Here is a 20,043-nt window from a genome sequence, read left to right on the forward strand (position 1 = left end):
CGCGAGTTAGAGAGGTCTCAAGGTCTATATCTCATCCTTCCTGTTCAATTTGGATCTATCCTTTCACTCTTTCTTTAGTCTAGTAGGTATCGAGCTTGGCATGCCAGCCATGGTAGGCCTGATTTGGCACACAAGAGACCGGGGGAAGGGAGAGGCTATGAGTTGGCATGGGTGGCGCAGAGGAGGCGGGTGCACAGCCTGCACAGTGGCTTGGTCTGTGCTAGTGATGCTAGGTCACACGGGGACATGGTCGTAGCGGAGTGGATTGGGGAGAGAGAGCCAGAGGTGTGAGATGGACCTATCCGGTGGGACCTGCTTGTTAGCGATGGAGAGCGTGGGGCTAGGCTTGCTGACAAACACGGAGGGAGAGAGGTGAGATGGGGGCATCCATGCGGGCTTCGATCGGCTAGGACGACCCAACAAGAAGGAGTTGAAGGGGAGGAAATGAGCCAAAGGGTAACACAGCCAGCTAGGCCAGCAGGCCGAAAAGGAGAAGGGGGAGGGAGAGAGTTGGGCCTTTAGGCCAAAGTGAGAAAGGGGAGAGAATTTCATCTTTTTTATTTTTAGAGTTTTCCAAAGTAGTTTTTCAAATGGATTTTGAAATCCTTTCTAGTTTTGATCAGAGCCACCCAATACAAAAATAAAAATAATAAACATGTGTCTAACCTTACATTTGATTTTAATTTGATAAAATTATTATTTTTCCTATATTTGAATGCTCACATAAAGGCATAAATAAATCAATTTAAGCTAATTTGTAAAGATGCAAATTTTAGGGTGTTACAGTTAACATGTTCTAGCTAGATCTGGGTCTATTTAGATCATCTAAAGTTCTAGCTAGCTACGGAGGTTCCAAAAAAATTAAAAATAAAATTAAGTAGAGATGACATGGATAGCTTGCATTAAGATGTTGAAAGTCACTGGCATCACATGTCTATTAGTGAAATATGATTAGGATAGTTAGTGGAATATGATGTCGATGTCTTGCATGTTGAGGTGAAACTTGAGTTAATGTGGATATAGCTTGCATTAAGAGGTTAGAAGTTAGTGGCGTGACATGGCTATTAGTGGAAGATGATGTGAATGTCTTAAGTTGAGATAGAACTTGAGATGACATGGATAACTTACATTGAGAAGTTAAAAGCTAGTGGTATGACATGGCTATTAGTGAAAGATGATGTGGATGTGAAATTGCATTAAGAGGTTGGATGTTAATGGCATGACATGGCTATTAGTGGAAGATGATGTGGATGTCATGTATTTTGAGTACAACTTGAGATGGTGTGAATGTCTTGCATTAAGAGTTGGAAGTTAGTGGCATGACATGTTGGCTATTAGTGGAAGATGATGTGGATGTCTTGCATGTTGAGATAGAACTTGAGATGACCAGACTAGCTTACATTAAGAGGTTGGAAGTTAGTGGCATGACATGGCTATTAGTGGAAGATGATATGGATGTCTTGCATGTTAAGATATAGCTTGAGATGGCTTGCATTAAGAGTTTGGAAGTTAGTGGCATGACATGGCTACTAGTGGAAGATGATTTGGATGTTGTCTATTAGCCACTATAAATAGAGGTGCCAATATGGATACGGAGCAGTCGAGCCAGTCACAACCAGTAACTAGTAATAGTAAGGTTGTATATATGGCTGCAAAAGAGGTTGTTGTTAACAAGGAGACCAAAAATACAATGGTTGCCGCCACCGCGGCTGGCGCTTACTTACCCGCCTGTGTGTGGGGTGACTTCTTTGTGACTTACACCCCTTCTCTGTCACAGGTAATATACACTACTAGAAACTAAAATTTTCTTGCCGGTAATTTCTGAACCGACAGGAAAATAAAAATCCTATTTTTCTGTCAGCATTTTGTATTTCGCTGTCGGTTTGGCACCGACAAGGAAATTTCAGTTTCCAGTAGTGATACTATGACATGAACAGATCGATTTTGTTTTGATGGTGGTAGATGTACAACGTCTCTCTGGCCAGTTGTTCGATCCCTCTTCTTTCATAGTGTGGTTTCTCATGTTCATGCGCATGATCGAACTCCACGATGTGAAATAGTTTCACCCTCGCCCCCCTCGCTCTGGCCCTAGAAATAGCAGTGAAATAGTTTCACTGCCGGTTCTGGAATAAACTGCAGTGATAAGGGTAGATAACCATTTTATATCAATTCATCCCGATGTCAAGTTTGACCACTCGTCTTATTTAAAAATTTGTGCAAAATATCACTTCTTTTGTTGTTGCTTCATTTATTAATAAAAGTTCTTAAAAATGACTTAAATCTGACTATGTTTGTATAGATTTTTTTGAATAAGACGAGTAGTCAAATTTAGGGTTAAAAAGTCAAACGTCTTATAATTTGAGATGGAGGGAGTAGTCTATTCTCAACTCAAGAAGAACGCATTAAAGACATGTTTGCTTGGAAACCTAATAGAGACAAAGCTGTCTGGTCCAGGCATTAGATCCAGGCGTTTGATTTCATTCGTGATCCTAAAGTCTGTGGCTTGCTCCCTAACACAAGGCCATCCTTGCGCGCAGCGGATGCACACCTCTGTGTATACATTTTGCTGAGATTTTTAAATTACACGCGCCCATTTTGTTAGACATAAAGCAAATTCAAACAATTCAAGATTTATTGTCTAATATTGATCCCAAAGTCAAGAAATTAATAAAAATATTTATATTCCAAAATGTTATTCTACACACTTGGAAAGAACCAAGAGGCACAGCTGCCTCAGAGCATCATCTACACTGTAGGATTCTTTACCACAATATTTAGAAGAAAAAAAAACAACAAATCAGGCTCCAAAAGATTGTCTAAATTACTCTCCATCTTTTTCGCTCTCCAAAACCACCCTTCTCGCTCTCCACTAATGGAGAGGTTACATCACTCTTTAAATTCAATGTATGATAATTTCTAATGACGATTTTTCACACATGGAAATTATGATGCGCTATTGGAGTATATATAGAGAACAAAACATAATTAGAGAGCCCATTGGAGACATAAGAGATATATAAAGTGAATATTTAGCATAGGGGTGGAACGAGACATGACAATGCTCAAGCTAGGTGGTAATTGTGATCAATGAACTGGATTGCTCACCTAGGGTATGCGACCGAGGCGGTCAATGAGGCACCTGCGCAACATTAAGTCATAGATGCACAACTTTAGTAGTATGTTGAGGATGATGATGACACGGTCGCTAGGGCGTTGGAACCCTCTCCCTCTCCCTGGACCCTGCTGCCATCATGGCGATCCAGACGCTTGGATTTCACAGTCCATATGCCTATTGCCACCGTCACTGTTGTTGCTTGTTGGAGGAGGTAAGATCCGGTGACAAGGGGTTGGAGCCATCGTCATGCATTTGCATCGGAGCTCCAAGCCTCCAACAAGCTCATCAACGAAAACGCATTGCCGACCAAGGTGACAAAAGGGGAGATCGAGAGGTGTGTGTGTGTGCAGTCCCCTCTTGATGGCTCTCGACAAGGGAGACAAATGTGTGTGTGATAAAGGAGAATAGCTAGAGGGGTGGTGGAGGAGGCTAGCTAGTGTGCTTAAACTTTCACAGGCAACCCGGATAAAGGAGGCTGCCTCTGAAATGACCCACTTTTTAGTGGTGGCCTCCTCAAGATGAGATATATAGATGATCTCGTCTGAAAATCAATTTTCAGTGGCGGCGATATGAGTGAAAATAATTGAGCCTGTACATGTCTATAAATAAAACCCATTGTCTCTTTAAATCGTTTTTTGTAGAGGTATATATCTAGCTAGTATAAGTCTTCAGTACTTAAAGTCGATCGTATAAATATTTAGTTCATTTGATAGCATATCAAAATATTATACTTAGAGCTTTGATTTTACTGTATATATAATATATGTGTGTGACTACGAAAGCAGAGGTCCGAAGAGTGGATGAGAGAGAGGGCAGATGAGCTCAAGGGGCAAGTGCGCCGGATGTTTGTGACCGGCGGCAAAGACATGAGCATAGCTGACATGCTGAGTCTGGTGGACACCCTTAAACGCCTTGGCATAGACAACCATTTCCATGAGGAGATTGACTTGGCTTTAAGCCATATCCACACTGAAGACCAGGATAATTTTCACGGCTCCAACGATCTGCATGTTGTTGCGCTCAGGTTTGGTCTGCTTAGACAACATGGCCTCTGGGTATCAGCAGGTAACTCACCGTACCGGTTGACATGCATATTCATGTATCATGTTTTAGTTTGCTTTGTAGCATATGTAAGTATAACTAAAACTAGGGATTCTAGCGTATTCAGATGATTTCACTAGCTAGATCTGAATAAGGGAATATATATGGATCTTCTAATGAATGAATTTATTACGTGCATCATTTACAGATGTGTTTGACAAATTCAGAGATGCCATGGGTAGTTTCAGTATGGATTTGGCAACCGATAGCAAGGGACTACTTAGCCTGTACAACGCAGCTCACATGGCAGTCCCTGGAGAGGCTGTCCTAGATGACGCCGTCGCCTTCGCGAGGCGCCACCTTGAGGCCGCAAAAGGTAAGCTCATCAGGTCACCAATGGTGGAGCAGGTGTCCCGCGCTCTCAATACCCCACGCCCTCGCTGGCCACGGCGGCTGGAGGCCATGCACTACATCACTGAGTACGAGCAAGAAGACGAGCACAACGCCATAATTCTCGAGTTGGCGAGGCTGGACTTCAGTATAGTCAGGTCTGTCTACATCGAGGAGATCAAGAACCTCTCCTTGTGAGTACTCCTACACACTACACACATGACACATCCCTATATATGCAAGATGATTATTAATTCTTGCAGCAGCGCCCTTAAGTCATCTGCTTCTCTCCTTTATGTTCTTAGCTGACAGTGTGTTAATACTAATAATTTCATCTGATGATTAAATTAAAGATGGTGGAGAGATCTCTACAACGATGTGAAGCTTCCCTATGCTCGGAATCGCATCGTGGAAACACACTTGTTTTCCAGTGGAGTGTTCCCTGAGAAGGAGCACTCCCGTGCACGAATCATATTCACCAAGACGTTTGCATTCTTGAGCCTAATGGATGACACCTACGATACTCACGCAACCTTGGAGGAGTGCCAGAAACTCACTGAAGCTATACAAAGGCATGGTATTTTGCTTATTTTCTAGTTAATATCTACTACTATAAATTGTCACTTCACTACAGGAAGATGGATCATTAAGTGATAACATAATGTGGCTAAATTTATCTTTGCCACTAATGTCCATACTGACAAAACTAATTGTCATCATCATTATATTGGATATTAATGAGAGAATATTAATTCGCCACAAGCATCTTTAGTGTCAAATCGAGTGGCGAAACATTATTTTACCACTATTTAACAAGATTTCTATGACAAAAAAATATTTCTCAATAATATGACATTTAATTAGTTTCATAAATTATCATCACAAGACAAACAATTAGTGAGAAAATATTGTGGCAAAATTTAAATTCGCAACTACTTGCCATGTTGTTTGTGAAAAACTAATTTTCATCACCGTTATGTCAGTTACTTGTGGCAAAATATTAAATCAACACAGAAAGCATCGAGTGGCGAAACATTGTTTTTCCACTATTTAACAAGATACTCCCTCCGTATTGAATTTAGAAGTCATTTTGGACAAAGTTTGGGTCAAACATTCGAAATATAAATCATCAATAATTTTTAAATTGTTGAGTTTACAAAGTAAAAATTATATGAATAAATTTGTCATAAAAAATACTTTCATAAAAATATACATATATCATTTTTTCTAAATATTTTTATAAAAATAAAAGGTAAAAGTTGTATTTTGGAGACCGTGTCGTTGTCATAAATGACTTCTAAATCCGATACGGAGGGAGTATACGGCAAAAAAAATTACCTTGCTGATATGAAATTTATTAGTGAAAAAAAATTATCACCATGACACACACAGTTAGTGAGACAGTATTGTGGGAAAGGTAGGGTACATAGTTTTTAATTAGAAAACAGAATGTAGCCAACAGATATTATTATGGTGATGATGGTTAGAGTCTACATCAAATTAAATGGCTGATTTTTTTATTATTGCGATATTTTTTTGGATTTGTTTTCTTTCTAGTGCATGTCCTGCAGATTGACATGAGACTCAGTTAGAGACCTCCCTGTAGTAATATTAAGATATCCTACTTAACGACCAGACTTAATTAGAATGGTCATCGAAACTAACGAAATTTTATGCCTGCAGATGGGATGAGAGCATGGTCCCTATTCTACCAGAATACCTGCGCATGTTCTACATCAAATTGTTGAGAAATTACAAGGAAATTGAGGAGGATATTTTGGAACCATGGGAGAAGAACCGCATGGCTGATTTCAAAAAATCGGTACAACTTGTTATCTCTAATGTTCATCACAATGACTAGCTAATACATTATGAGAAAAACTAAAATAGAGTACCCAAAGTGTTTGGTCTATGCCTTTTAATATTAAATGTATATATGATACACGTGAGCCGCATGTGTGTGTGTGTGTATATATATATATATATATATATATACGCATTTTTTTACACGCGCGTGTAGTTACTCTCATCTATATATCTCTAGCTTTAAGGTGTATATGACCGGACGAAATGTATATAGACAAAGTATATGATCATACTAGACCATCTAGAGTGATATATATATGTTAAGTATGCATACATACATAGAGTATATGGTTATACTTATTGTATATAATATAGTAGTGATATTTTAGTAATATATTTAAAATATATTTTTTTTAAAAAAATTTCGCACGGTAAGATCTAGAGTATCTTAATATGAGTATATAAGCATACTCAAACCGATAAACAAGTATGAATACATACACAATGTAGTTTATTGAAGATGAGAGTAACTACACGTACGTGTAGAAAGAAATTTCCATATATATATATATATATATATATATATATATATATATATATAGGATAATTCATTTTTTTCAAAAGACCTAAAAACATAGACGTGACTATAAACGCATGCACACATATATATTATACTCCTACTTTTATGAGCACTACTTCTAAATGATGATTGGGCTGACAGACCTTGAGAGTGACCAAAGTCACTATATGTGCACCTTAATATCATTAAATTAAGTAGTGAAATAAATCAAGAAATACGAGCACGTGTACTTCTCTCCCCTCTTGCATACTGCTCCTCTGTCCTAAATATAAGTCACTTCAACTTTTTTGAATAGTCAAAGCATTTTAAGTTTGATCAAGAGTTATAGAGAGAATTGCAAAAAATTATGATATGAAATAGCTAGGTATATATATTATGAAATATAATTAACAAAGAATTCAATGATGCTTATTTGATATCATAAATGTTATTACTTTATTATATAAATTTAGTCAAACTTAACATATTTTGACTCTTCAAACCAATTAGAATGACTTATAATTTAAAACAGAAGAAGTACTTGTGAGCTGGTCACTGTGAAAGTGATGTACTTAGGTCGACATGCCTACTTCTTGGCATTGGAAGTTTTGTTTACAGTTACGCTTATTCTTTACTAGAAGTACATCTTTTTTTCGAACAGAAGTATTGCCTATTATATGTCTTTTTTATTATGATGATCATGTTATCACGTATTCCTTTAACTGTGCAGTTCAAATTGGTGTCCAAAAGTTACCTAAAGGAAGCTGAATGGTTTAGCCAAAACTACACTCCAAGCTTCAAAGAGCATATAGATTTCTCCATTACATCGACGGGTTTGCCGATGCTGTCCCACGTGGCGCTCATGGGAGCAGGCCAGCTGGCAACCAAGGAAGCATTCGACTGGGCACTCGACATGCCTGACTTAGTGAAAGGAATGGCAGAGACCGGTCGCTTCTTCAATGACATTTCTTCTTATTACAAGGTACTACATATCCGATCATTTCGTTCAAAAATGAGTATCTACAATTCTACTTGCTATTTCAATGGTTCGAAATGTCGCCTCAGCATATAAAATTATGCTGCGCTCAGATTCAATTATTAATGATACATTGGATTATTGTATGTATAAAGAGAAGTGACCGGTCCTCTCCCAGCAGTTCTCTTGTTTAAAAAAGATTATGAAAATTTATTGTGTTCTTTTTTATTGGAGGGGTGGGGGGTAATTTTCTATGCTATTTCTTGAGCTAGCCACTACCGTGGCAAAACTGAATGACATCAATAATAAGTTTGGCACATCGAAAACAAATTCATTACTTCTATTCAGGACTTTATTAGCTAGACAATGAACATTTAACCTAACTTACAACTAGATATGAAAAAATATTTCATTGTAGGAACATGATAATTAAGCAAAAAGTAGCAGCTCGAGAGGATCAAGTCCTTATACAACACTTGGGGAACAAGGATTTAGGGAAAAAGAACTTACTAGGTAGGGCTTTTGAGTTTGGTGCCACAACAGGGGTTGATATTGAATACTAGTTTTTTTTCAAAATTTTTAAAACCAAAATAATATCAGTTAAGTGATTTTTAGAACTTTTTTTTTGCTCTCCTCTACTAAAAAGGGGTACAATTCAGTCAGCTGAAGAAGATTAGAAAGACCTCACCCATAATTTCATCAATACTTAAACACTCATAAAAGTACTTTAAAAATTAATGTCACTTTTGTAAAAATAGCAAGATTTTAGAATTTTGATTTACTTTATCACTACCTCGATCTATTCCAAATTGTAACTCACCCTGGCTTTGGTGCTAAGTCAAACTTCTCTAACTATTTTGACTAATTCTATAAAAAAAAGTGTATACCAACATTTATAATATCAGATTAGTTTCATTCAATCCACCGTGCAATATGTCCTAAGAGTGTAGTTTAGTAGCGTAGTAGATGCCAATATATATTTCTATAAAATTAGTCAAAATTAAAGAATGACAAATGATTTAAACAAATGCCAAAGTGGCTTATAGTCGAAAAGGATGGAGCATCGATGCGTATATGGTCACATTGTCATGCATGTATATATTTGTTCACAGCCAAGGAATAGCCTGAAAGATGTAGTCAGCTCTTTGGAGTGCTACATGAAGGAACATGACATGACACCTAATGATGCAACGGTGGCATTTGAAACTATGGTGGAGCACGCATGGAGGAGGATCAACAAGGCATATATGGAGTTGGACCACGGAATATTACCAGCAGCTCAGGTAGTGGTGAACATGGCAAGGACGGTCCAGATGTTCTACCGTCATGGCAGGGATGAACATGGCATATATGGCCGGGATGCATACACCTTCGGTGACACCCTCAAGGAGACTATTGCCTCCCTGCTCCTGAAAGATTTCCCTATTTAAGCTTACCCTTTGCATGAAACAACTAGTTCTCGGGCAACATATGTATATACTTCCATCAGTCTACATGTACTATATCACTACTTGATTGAATGCCCATATTTCGTTATGGATAATAAAATAGCCTATGTACCCCCAACTTCCATGGGAATGAAGACATTGCTCTCGCTCTGTTCTCGGTTGTTATATTTAGAAATGATGTCAACCAACCCTATAGACATGCTGTTGTTTGCAAGTACATACCATGTCACATGCAGATAGCTAAACCGACAGTTTGGATCGTCTATTTGATTGTCTACAAATTGTTTAACGTATTTATGCATCTATGATCAAGCATAAGGGAGCTCAATGTATGTCATTTTCACTACTACAAAAAAACGTTTTACAAAGACAGTTTTTTTTTTTTATTTTCAGAAGCGGCCAAATCGTCTGCCTCTAACAAATGGTCTCTGTTAATGGTCATTTGCAGAGACAGCAGGCTTGCCCATCTATGTAAATTGATTAACAGTATGCCCACCTTTGTTAATGGTTTCTAGAAAAAAATATGTATGTCAACCTCTGTTAATGGAAACCTAAAAATCAAAAAAGAAAGAAAAATGTGCTTCTAAAGACTCAATTTATGTATACGCTAACTCAATTTATCAATATTTCATAATCTTGTATTGAATACTTTGACTACTAAATGAATTCAAATGAAAAAAGACTCAACTACAAAGTTTTAAAACATTATCAAGCACTACAACTTTTGTATAGGTGTCTCCATCCAAGATTTTCTGGAATTCAAAAAATTGAATCTCAAAATACATAAAATTAAAACACATTTGAGACTATAAACAACTTCAAATCAAAAAATACCTTATCAACAACAAACTCATAGATTGGATTGACCACTACCTCTAAACTTACTAAATGGTGCAGCACAGACAATACCAACCACTATATGATACACCGAGACCTAGAACTAGAAATAAATGGTGCACCCCAGGTTTATTTTTTACCATACAAACCACTGTGGTGCATTGTTTAACAAATTTAGGAATCTATAACTGTGTTTTCAAAGATGGGTACCAAAGTGGTACCCTTTATAAATGCATTTAACCCTTTTGGATATTACCATAATTCAGGAACAACAGCGCCACTACTGTGCTGGCAGAGGAAATGAGTGATCATGAAACAAATGTAGGCCAAAGATCATTCAGAAATACACGATTGTGACGAACAAATTTCATAGCTGGACTCGGTACTTTTGAATCCCAGGGACCAGAGATGCAGTTTAACTCATGTTTCCAAATAGTCCTTCTCAATGCAACACCATATCAGTTAGGACAAACTACAGCGCTCAATGAAACCTGAGTGCTGGTGGACCGAGAACTCTAAAATACCAGCGGCATAAACATCATACAGGTCTCATAACTGACCAGTTTCAATGCTGCAGTGCAGTCGACCTTCGCTCATTGTTCTCTCTCAAGTCTCGAATCAAATAATGTTTATACACAACAATTGGAGGAACAGCCTCATCCAATCACAATCACAATCACAAGAACGGAGGCATCCTCTGTGAAGGGGGCACAGGCTGATAGCCGTTCTCTGGGTGACTCTGTGGCATCCGCTCCCCAGCAGGCCTTCTGGTAAAACTTCCATGTGCATGGTTCTGCATAGGATTGAAGGTGCCCCACCAGTGAGACTCGCCTTCAGCAGGGATCCAGGGGAACGGAGCAAAGCCCTCCCGACCCCATGTATATGGTCGGTCGATGGGTCTAGAGATGCCCTCAGCATCAGAAACGCTCCTGTTCACAGCTCCAGGAGCGGAAAATCCATGGGCATGAGGCCCTCCAATCTCACCTGAGGAAGTCGCCGCAATGAAAGATGTAATTGTCAAAGCTCTCGGCCTAACCCTTCTAGTGGTAGGAGGGAACGGGCTGCCCTGCACAGATGAGTGCATTGACTGTTGGTACATATGGCCTCTTGCACCATGACCATGGCCTCTAGTCTCTGCCACGACAGCTGGAACTGACCCTAATGGTGCCACCAAGTTGCTTCCACTGCGAGGTGTTGGCCTGCAGTATTTAAACATTGTATAAGAAATAGGGAAATTTGTGATTTAACAAAGCGAAAGAAAATCAGGCAAAGATTTGTAGCAATCAATATTTTGTAAGCTTTTGAACTAGCCAATGGAACCATCAAACAGATCAAAATTTCAGTTTCAGGGCTTTACAGCTGAACTTCAGCATAACTTAGGCAGCAGCAGCTATTAGGCACCACCTATTTAAGACAGGGAAGACGTCAATTATCCCGTGTGGGTGCAGATGCGCCTAGTCACCTACTCCCAAACAAAAATTCTGTTACTGCCATCTCATTTTACCATGCATGCACCCCCATGGCCAAAGCCATGAACCCCTGATGTAACACCTGTAGGGATGGTCTATACATAGGTGCGACATGCCAGATCAGAGAAGGATCAAATCAGAAATTGAATCAGGGTGTCGCCCTTTCCTCCTCATCGGCAGCGAATCATCTCACATCCCGGCAATCCTCATTGGCGTCCATCGGAAACCAAATGATCAGAGCATCTTCATCTTCCTCACATCCTGGTCATCACTGCCGATGGCCATAGGGTGAGACAATCGGTATTCAGAGCTAGCTTATCTCGGCATGGGTCTGGGTGTGGTGGCGGCTCGGCAGCATGCCTAGTGTTGTTAAACCACATCTTGGGCTTCTAGTTGTAAGCAGTGGTGGTAGGTTTCATTAGGATCTCAGCTGTGGATCTCAACTGGAATCCAGACGGAATACATAGTGGCAGTGGATCACAACAAGAGTTCAAGAGCTATGTGTGGTGGTGGAAGACCAATCTCATGTTGGAGGCTATAGTGGTAGCACAGCAAAAAAACAGACAAGTTGGATCAGACCCTAGAGCACATAGGTCGGCTGCAACCTGCAAGTCCGCTTGGGATCAATTGGTGCCACATGTTATCAACAGATGACTCTGCAGCTTGATCCAGTGACCAAGGTTAGTGCTCCTGACATGCAGTGGGAAGCCGTGCAGTTGCTCGGTCTAGCATCCAAGGCGACAGACAAGATTGCTCATGCTAGTGACTTAAATGTTGCTCCGGTGAGGCCTTTCGTGATTGCCTGTGAATTGTCTCTGTGATATGCCTCTTTGGAACGACAATGTGGCATGGCTTAATCAAGAGTTGTCAGTTACACATACCACATCAGAAGCAAGTAGGGTGTGAAGAAATCAATTAGGACACTGCACAGGTCACTAAAACCAAATTCAATGATATTGATTACTCATCACCACATTTAGAGCTTGGGGTCATTGATGCAGGCCAATATTCAAGGAAATGACTCTCAAGGAAGTGGAAGCATCACATATAGAACATGTTATGCTAAGGCCAGTCTCAATGGAGAGTTTCATGTCTCAGTTTCCAACCTATGTGATTTGGAAACAGTGCAGAAGAGTTTCATGGGGATGAAACTCTCTCTGCTCCCATGAAACTCTTATCATCTCTCACTTCATTAATACGGTGTCATATCAGCATATTTAATGCCAATGAAACTCTAACGAAATCGCATTGAGACTGGCCTAATGTCACTGGGAATTCCTAGTGTTGCTTCCTCTTACGAAGTTGCTAAAATGCATCATCAGAGTCATAATATTGGATGCCAGAGGTCATCTAAAATGGACCCAAACAACAGATTATTGCAGGTATTAATTCACTATGGAGAGAACTTGAGTGGTGAGGAGAACAAATCAAGTGCCAAGCCTATCATCATGGCTGTGCTCACTCATGATAGCAGAAACTCATTCCTGTTGGATGCTGTCATAGATGTTGAGGATAATTTGTTTGATGAACGAAATCGAGGCCAATGCAGCAGTTCAGGCTGAACTGGACATGTTCAGGGCTCATACAGAAACAAAGATTGCTGCATGGGAACTGTTGCATGAGGCACCTCATGCGGATGTGTGGGATGAGGGCATGCCATTTGACAATGAGACACATACAACAAACGGCATGTGATGTGGCAGAGAGGACCCAAGTCATGAAACGGCAAATGCCTGCTACAGAGACTTGCAAACTATCAGTGCTTGTTCTCTATTCCTGCAGCTTGGTCTACACAACGAACAAGTTGTGCACCAACGGGGACAGCTCTTCCCTCTTCCTAGAACCTGGCATAGATGTAACAAAACAATGTTTGTGGAAATCAAAATACTTGGTCAAGTCTTCTGCTCTAAGGCCCAGGGTTTTAGTGCTGAGGACGTATACAACATTCGACCCAGTGGATGAAACATTGCTGCTTCCAGAGTAGAGTGGGTCACGCAAACAAGAAGCTAGGTAGACCATGGTGTGACACTGATCTAATGTTTGAAGCGATTCTATCATGGAGAGAGTGGTGTCAGCCCAAGCAAATGTGAGTTGCAGCCATACATGGTGAGACAATGGGATCCTGGAATTTCTGGGCTCCAGTCCACGTCGTTGGGACAAGCGATGTTTGTGGGGGTGGAAGTGTCGTCAGACGTCACCAGAAATCTATCGGTGAGAGCATCTTCATCTTCCTCAAACCCAGTCCTCACCACCTGTGTCAATGGGGTGTGACACCAAAAAGGCTATGAAGCAAACAGCAAGAGTACAGCCCAAAATGGAAGCCCAACAGCCACACCAACATTGTCTGCCTGGCAGAAGCCTTTCCCAAAATGGAAACACCAACATGAATGCTATCCTAATAGACCTAGCTTTGCCCATACAGGATCCTCTGACAAAGATGGCCCCTCAGCCATCCACGTGGCTCTGTACCCCTCAATTCCCGTTGCTGGTGGCCTGAGCAGTGGAGAAGAACGCCTAGCTGCACCCAAGGCTGTCTCTTTCTGTCATCCTTGTTACTCGTTAAAACAAGGCAGAAAACCTCACCAATCTTTCTTCTAGTGCTCCAATTCTGTCAATTGTTTTGATTCCCATCAAGTAGAGACTCTAGATTGGGTTTCAATCATGTTTTAACCAGATCGTAGGGTTAGGGTTTAAAAGTGGGATTTCTTGATATTTATGTCTGAAATTCGTTTGATAGGTTTGAAATTTGCCTTAAATACAGTGAGTCCGAAGTATATGAAAACACTGTTATGCAATCAGCCAGTCACATTGGTGATGAGTAATCTAATCTTTTCTTTTTGTTAGAAAAAGAAATGAAGAAAGGTATAAATAAGTCATGGTTAATATGTATATTTCATGGATACAAGACAGAATATATATGAAAATAAAAGGTCAAAATATCTATTTCCGTTGGGAGTTTGAAGACTGAATGATATGTTCTCTTTTCTTTAGGCTGTTGAGGACCTTGTTTTACCTGTGCCAAATATCTTTTGTCCATGATTTTAATGTTCTCACCTTCACTAGGTACACTAAACAATATTGTTATTGTGTTTTTTCAATTTGGAAACATTTTATTGTTATTTCATTCTCGTTGTAGATTGCTATCATTAATGTTTAACTGATCAAAATTGTTGTTTTTATTATTATTTAGACAACATATTTTCTATATAGATTGTGCTAAAATGGCATGCTCCCTTGGTTTTGTTCTTGCTTCGCCCATGAATTGAGGTGGAGTATATGTAATTTTGAGGGTAAAATGGGGCCATTAGAAAGTATAAATACGAGACTATATATTCAAATGATACAGACATACTTAAATACAAGACCATATATTTAAATGATACAAACCTACTTAAAATGAGGTTCATGAATTGGCATACCTATGGATTAGGGGGTGATGATGTGCATATGATCTCAATCTCTGTTGACTGCCACTGTCATATCTTGGTACTCCTATACCAAATGGAGTCATAGAATATTCAGGAATTCCTGATACAGGAAGATTACTCAAATGTCTGTGCTCACTGTCATGATTTCTTGACTCGGTAGCATGGAAAACTGGAGCATTATTCAAATCAGGAGTGGCATGGCCTTCCAAGCCAGTTGAATGTCGATGAAATGAAGTGCTTTCAGCACCAGAATTGGAAGTAGAAGGCACGTGAACAGGATGGAGAAAACCACGCAGGGCAAGATATGGGCAAACAAGTGAACTGCTTGCAGCACTTGAGTGGTCTCCAGTTGTGTGATCTTCATAAAAGGGAAATATCAATGCAGTAAAAAAGAAAGAACTTTAAGAGGTTGAAGTTTAGGTCAAAATACTTACAAGTTGGCTCAGCTTCACGCTCCCTGCAAAAGAAAATATAGGTTAAATTAAGAACTTGAATAAATGAAACATTCTTTTAAGAACCTGAGGTTCCATATACGCTAATGGTATTACCATAAAACAAACAAGAGCTGTTTTTAGCAAAAACATGGTAATCCAGCATTAGCAGTTAATTGTCACACATGAACCAACGGAGAGGCAATTCAGAAAGCAGGCAACTTGTGTTAGGCAACTTGTTTTTGCCTGATGATGGTATCACGACATGTCAACATCAGACTCAGACCATCTATCTGGATAAGATATCATGAATTATTACCTCCTAGGAACACGAACGACAGGGCCGCCGACAATGGTGTGGACACAGGAGATGCAAGCCGGATTATCGTTATCCAGATATTTCTCATTTTCTGTTTTTTATTAATCATTTTATCTCTTTGGAAATTCAATGGTCCAGATTGACTAGAGCTCTTAGCTCCAAGGGGGTAACTAGAGTACTGTAGCATGGCCCTATATACATTTGTTATGAATAAAGACCGCAAGTATGCCCAAACCACCCAACTCCGAAGCTTGAGTTCGTGTTGAGGAAAATGGGTGTCTGTCTATTTCTTCTTAATATAAAACGCCTAGTCCTCCTAGGTTGGTTTAGTTTTATTTCAAGGGGCATGTCGTATGGTTAACTAATGGATTAATCATCATCATGAACCATTGGTGAAAGCAACTACAGTTTCTAGGTTATCTTTCAGCCATAGGTAGACAGGTTGAATTCGTCTTGCAATTTTTGCAGATAGCAGCTAATTAGTTCAATAAACCAACATATTCATTGACATGCCATATGACAAAGGCAAATTTTGTTGTGGAACATCCAGTTTACGTGGAATATTCCATTTCGATCCGCAAACAACCAAATTGGCTAGGTACCATTAGAAAAGTATGGATCTTTGCTCATTCACACTGCAGCCATTTAAACAATCATTTTTCCAATATATGACAGGGTATGAAATGTTGTTTTGCCCCCAGGTCCACTTCAGTTTTTCCTCCTCTCCCCACCTCCTGTGTTGGTGATTGGCAGCTGTGGGCCACCACCGCCTCTTCTCACAATATGGATCACAGCTCGGTCTGTGCTATGCCACATCCTATTCGCCCCCCAGCAGCGGATCCAAGCTGGGTGCGGGCAGCTCATCGATCCCCTTCAAGAGGTGGGCTGGATCCAGATGGAGCTGCTCACCTCCATTCAGCGCCAGTTGGAGGCACCTCACACAACAGCCACAACCTCCCTACGCACATGCAGCTTGCCAAGGCAGAATTAGGAAGGGAGAAGAGGTGGAGGGGGCATTTAGCGCTTTGATCGGTGAAGCCACCGGCACCGTGGAGCATTCACTCGCCCAAATGCAGACACAAGCAGCGCTGAGTACAACCAGAGCAGCACAGGCAGGCTAGTCGCGAAGATCAAGCGCCGCGTGTCAACGCCATCAGACAAGCTCATGCCTGCAGAGATGCCCAACATGGCAGCCACCACTCACCCCACCACTAATGAATGAGCACTTCTGGGACTGCGGCCCTGTGTGGATCAATCTTAGCAGCAACTATACGGCTCGACCTTAGCTTCCAGGAGGAGACAGCACTGCAGCAGATGAACAAGGGAAGAGAGGAGGGGCTGGAAGGCGGCCACTATCTTATCTAGCATAAGAGGATAAAGACAAGAGGGAAAATGTCAATTCTCCCCACTCTCTCTCCTCAAATCAGATACATAAGTGCAACAATCATTGCAGTGTGCTACAGTTAAGAATCACGATTTTATAATGGTACTCGGCCAAAATATAGACAAAACAATGTAAAACAGCATATACTCCATCCGGTCCAGTATATTAGGCAATGGCAAAAAAAAGCAATACCAAGACGTATTCAATGGCTAATGTCGGGTGCCGCTCTATGACTTCTGCATGTATGCATGCATGCCACGAGCCTGGCCCACCCTGCATCCCGCTCAAGGAAACACACGCATGCAGCAGTGCCCGGACGCTTCAGCTTCTCCAGCTGAGTTAATGCACACAGAGATCAAAGCAACATGCCTAATAAAATGGACTCACAATTTTTGCTGTGTCACCTAATAAAATGGACTGGATGGAGTACCAACTAAGCTCAGTGTCCCACATCAGATTTACCTATAGCAATAGGTACCCTCTTCTGAAAGTAAGGAAGAGGGCATCCTCATTCTTGCTTCACAATCATTCTTGCTTCACAATATTTGAAAGTAAGGAGAAGTACTTACTCAAACACAGATGCTAGCTGGGTGAATCCACTAAAGGGGCACCATTGAAATCCAAAAGGCTGTCAATAAAGACAACATATAATGAGAAATAGGAAAGTTCAAATTATGACAGGTGGTGATTGTGTACTAAGACTGCAAAATATGTCTTCTAGCGGCATGTTCATTATTCCCTCCTTTCATTTTTTATAACGTGTAGTTTGAGCATTCAAGTTCATGCTTTGACCAAAAATTAGTCCAATAACATGAGTCATGTGCCACAAAGATAGTGTTAAGTTCGTATTCAAAATCACTTGTTGATGATTACGAATTTATGATATTGTAACTAGTATCCATAAAATATTATAGGGGAAATTTACGGTCAAAGATTGATTTGCACAGTTAAAACAAAGGCAGCAGCACTATAACACACGTTGTAGTAATGCCTATAATACACAAACTAAAAACTAAAAAGGCGACTGATCATGAAGCAGAATCAACAGAAATGTAAGTCAGCACTTTTTTAATGTCAAATACAGCAGGGGACGCCCTCACTGTAGAAAATTTTGTATTAAGAAATATATAAAAAGGAGTCAACTATAGAAGAAGAGTCTGGAACCGAGCCAGACAGATATTAGCTCGAGGAGGGTGGCAAGACTAAGCAAAAGAATCTATACAGATGTAAATTAGTACTTGTATGACATCAGTGTGTATTTACTCAAATATGTGCACTTACAAGCTCGGAGGTGATATCATAGTTGTCACCAGTCACCCAGCCACCCATATCAATATCAGCAGAGGGGCGGTGTCCGCTTGCATAAAGCCATCGGCCTTTCTCAATCTTCCGACAGTTAGGACATTGCATCGCTCCTTTTGCATTGAATGCGGACCCAATACAATCTGGCAAGAAAAACGTGTTTAGTTCAGCAATCTGCCTAAGATATCATAACGTATTTTTCATGCACACGTTCACATAAACGCAGATGGGTGAGGCGACAGAGGGATTCTTGGAGATAACAGATAAGAGAAAAAAGCAGATGCGACAACAAAATTGTGCTGATGGTGTTCAAGACTTCAAATTGAATTAAACTTTGGTGCTCGACAAAATTTCCGGATGCAGTCAGTACTTTACACAAGAAGGTATGAGTAAAATGGAAAAGCAAGCCCCAAAGGTCCAAACCTTTCATATTGTCACTATGCAAAAGCCATATAGGCCTAATAATTAAGCTAAATCGCCACAAGCAACTGGCCAACCGCTAGTGAAACAACCTAAATTACCACTAAATTCAAGCTTACGGATTCGCTCATCAGACCACGAGCTCCAATTAAGCGGTAACGGCTCTACTTGCTCTTACACGTGCAGTTCTCATCCCCAGCCTAAATTACCGCTAAATTCAAGCTTACGGATTTGCCCGTCAGACCTGGGGCTCCAATTACGCGGGAACGCCTCTACTTACTCGGTTATTCTTACACCTGCAGTTCTCATCCCCAACCTAAATTACCGCTAAATTCAAGCTTAAGGATTTGCCCGTCAGACCTGGGGCTCCAATTACGCGGGAACGACACTTGGGCTCCAATTACACAGGAACGCCGCTACTTACTCGTTACTCTTACACGTGCAGTTCTCATCCCCATCATCATCATCATCCGAACATATATGTGCCTAAACATCTCCGTTGTTCAAGACACTATGAAATCCTGAAAAAAAAAAACCACCAGAATTCCTGTCTTACGGCAAATTACGCCTGTTCCACGGCAAATTGCGCCCGTGGCGCACGGTACCCGACCAAAGCGACCGTCAGAAGCAGATCCGGATGATGAAACCCCGTAGCCTAGCAGCGGCGCGAGGGAATCTGACCTAGGTGGAACTCGTGTCCGCATTGCAGCTTGGCGACGGACCGGCCGGCGCCGCGGGCGAGCACCGGATCCAGGCAGATGGAGCAAGCCGCGGCCCCGCCCCCGGCCGCCTCCGCCGGCGACGCCGGCGGCGACCTCTCCAGATCCATCTGCGCGCGTCCCCCCGCTCCGCCTGCTGCTGCCTCTCTGTCTCTCTCTTCCTCGCCGCGGAGGCCCTCGTGGGGATGGGGGGGGACCGTGAGCACGTAGGGGAAGGACAGGGGAGGGGAGAGAGAAACGAGGACGGTGTGTCCGAACGGAATGGATGGAAGGAGGGTGGAAGACGGGAAATGGTTGTAGTGATCGAGAAAAAAATGGACGATGATTATTGGCATTTTCTATGCTGGTGGTTTTACCTCGCAAATGGTTTTTTTTTTCCTTTTTGTGACGTGGCATGTC

General features: G+C 40.9%; 2 protein-coding genes across 4 annotated transcripts; one reads left to right on the forward strand and one right to left on the reverse strand.

Annotated features, from left to right (window-relative positions):
- Positions 836–9,354, forward strand: LOC8060579 (alpha-humulene synthase). Of its 2 annotated transcripts, none has more exons than XM_021464701.1 (7): positions 836–1,777; positions 3,901–4,180; positions 4,365–4,704; positions 4,900–5,118; positions 6,230–6,368; positions 7,642–7,893; positions 9,000–9,354. In XM_021464701.1, the coding sequence occupies exons 1-7, from the start codon at positions 1,586–1,588 to the stop codon at positions 9,315–9,317; spliced, it is 1,740 nt and encodes a 579-aa protein (XP_021320376.1). In that variant the 5' UTR covers positions 836–1,585; the 3' UTR covers positions 9,318–9,354. The 2 variants fall into 2 exon arrangements, with proteins under 2 accessions (XP_021320376.1, XP_021320375.1); XM_021464700.1 differs by having other exon boundaries at positions 843–1,777; positions 4,365–4,740.
- On the reverse strand, positions 10,486–19,945 carry LOC8060919. Of its 2 annotated transcripts, none has more exons than XM_002445737.2 (6): positions 19,607–19,945; positions 18,485–18,648; positions 17,773–17,831; positions 15,504–15,526; positions 15,061–15,427; positions 10,486–11,371 (listed from the first exon to the last, which is right to left on the reverse strand). In XM_002445737.2, the coding sequence occupies exons 1-6, from the start codon at positions 19,752–19,754 to the stop codon at positions 10,849–10,851; spliced, it is 1,284 nt and encodes a 427-aa protein (XP_002445782.1). In that variant the 5' UTR covers positions 19,755–19,945; the 3' UTR covers positions 10,486–10,848. The 2 variants fall into 2 exon arrangements, with proteins under 2 accessions (XP_002445782.1, XP_021320377.1); XM_021464702.1 differs by lacking the exon at positions 19,607–19,945 and adding an exon at positions 19,350–19,576.

Source organism: Sorghum bicolor, chromosome 7 (genome assembly GCF_000003195.3).
Source record: "Sorghum bicolor cultivar BTx623 chromosome 7, Sorghum_bicolor_NCBIv3, whole genome shotgun sequence".
Lineage (NCBI taxonomy): Eukaryota > Viridiplantae > Streptophyta > Magnoliopsida > Poales > Poaceae > Sorghum > Sorghum bicolor.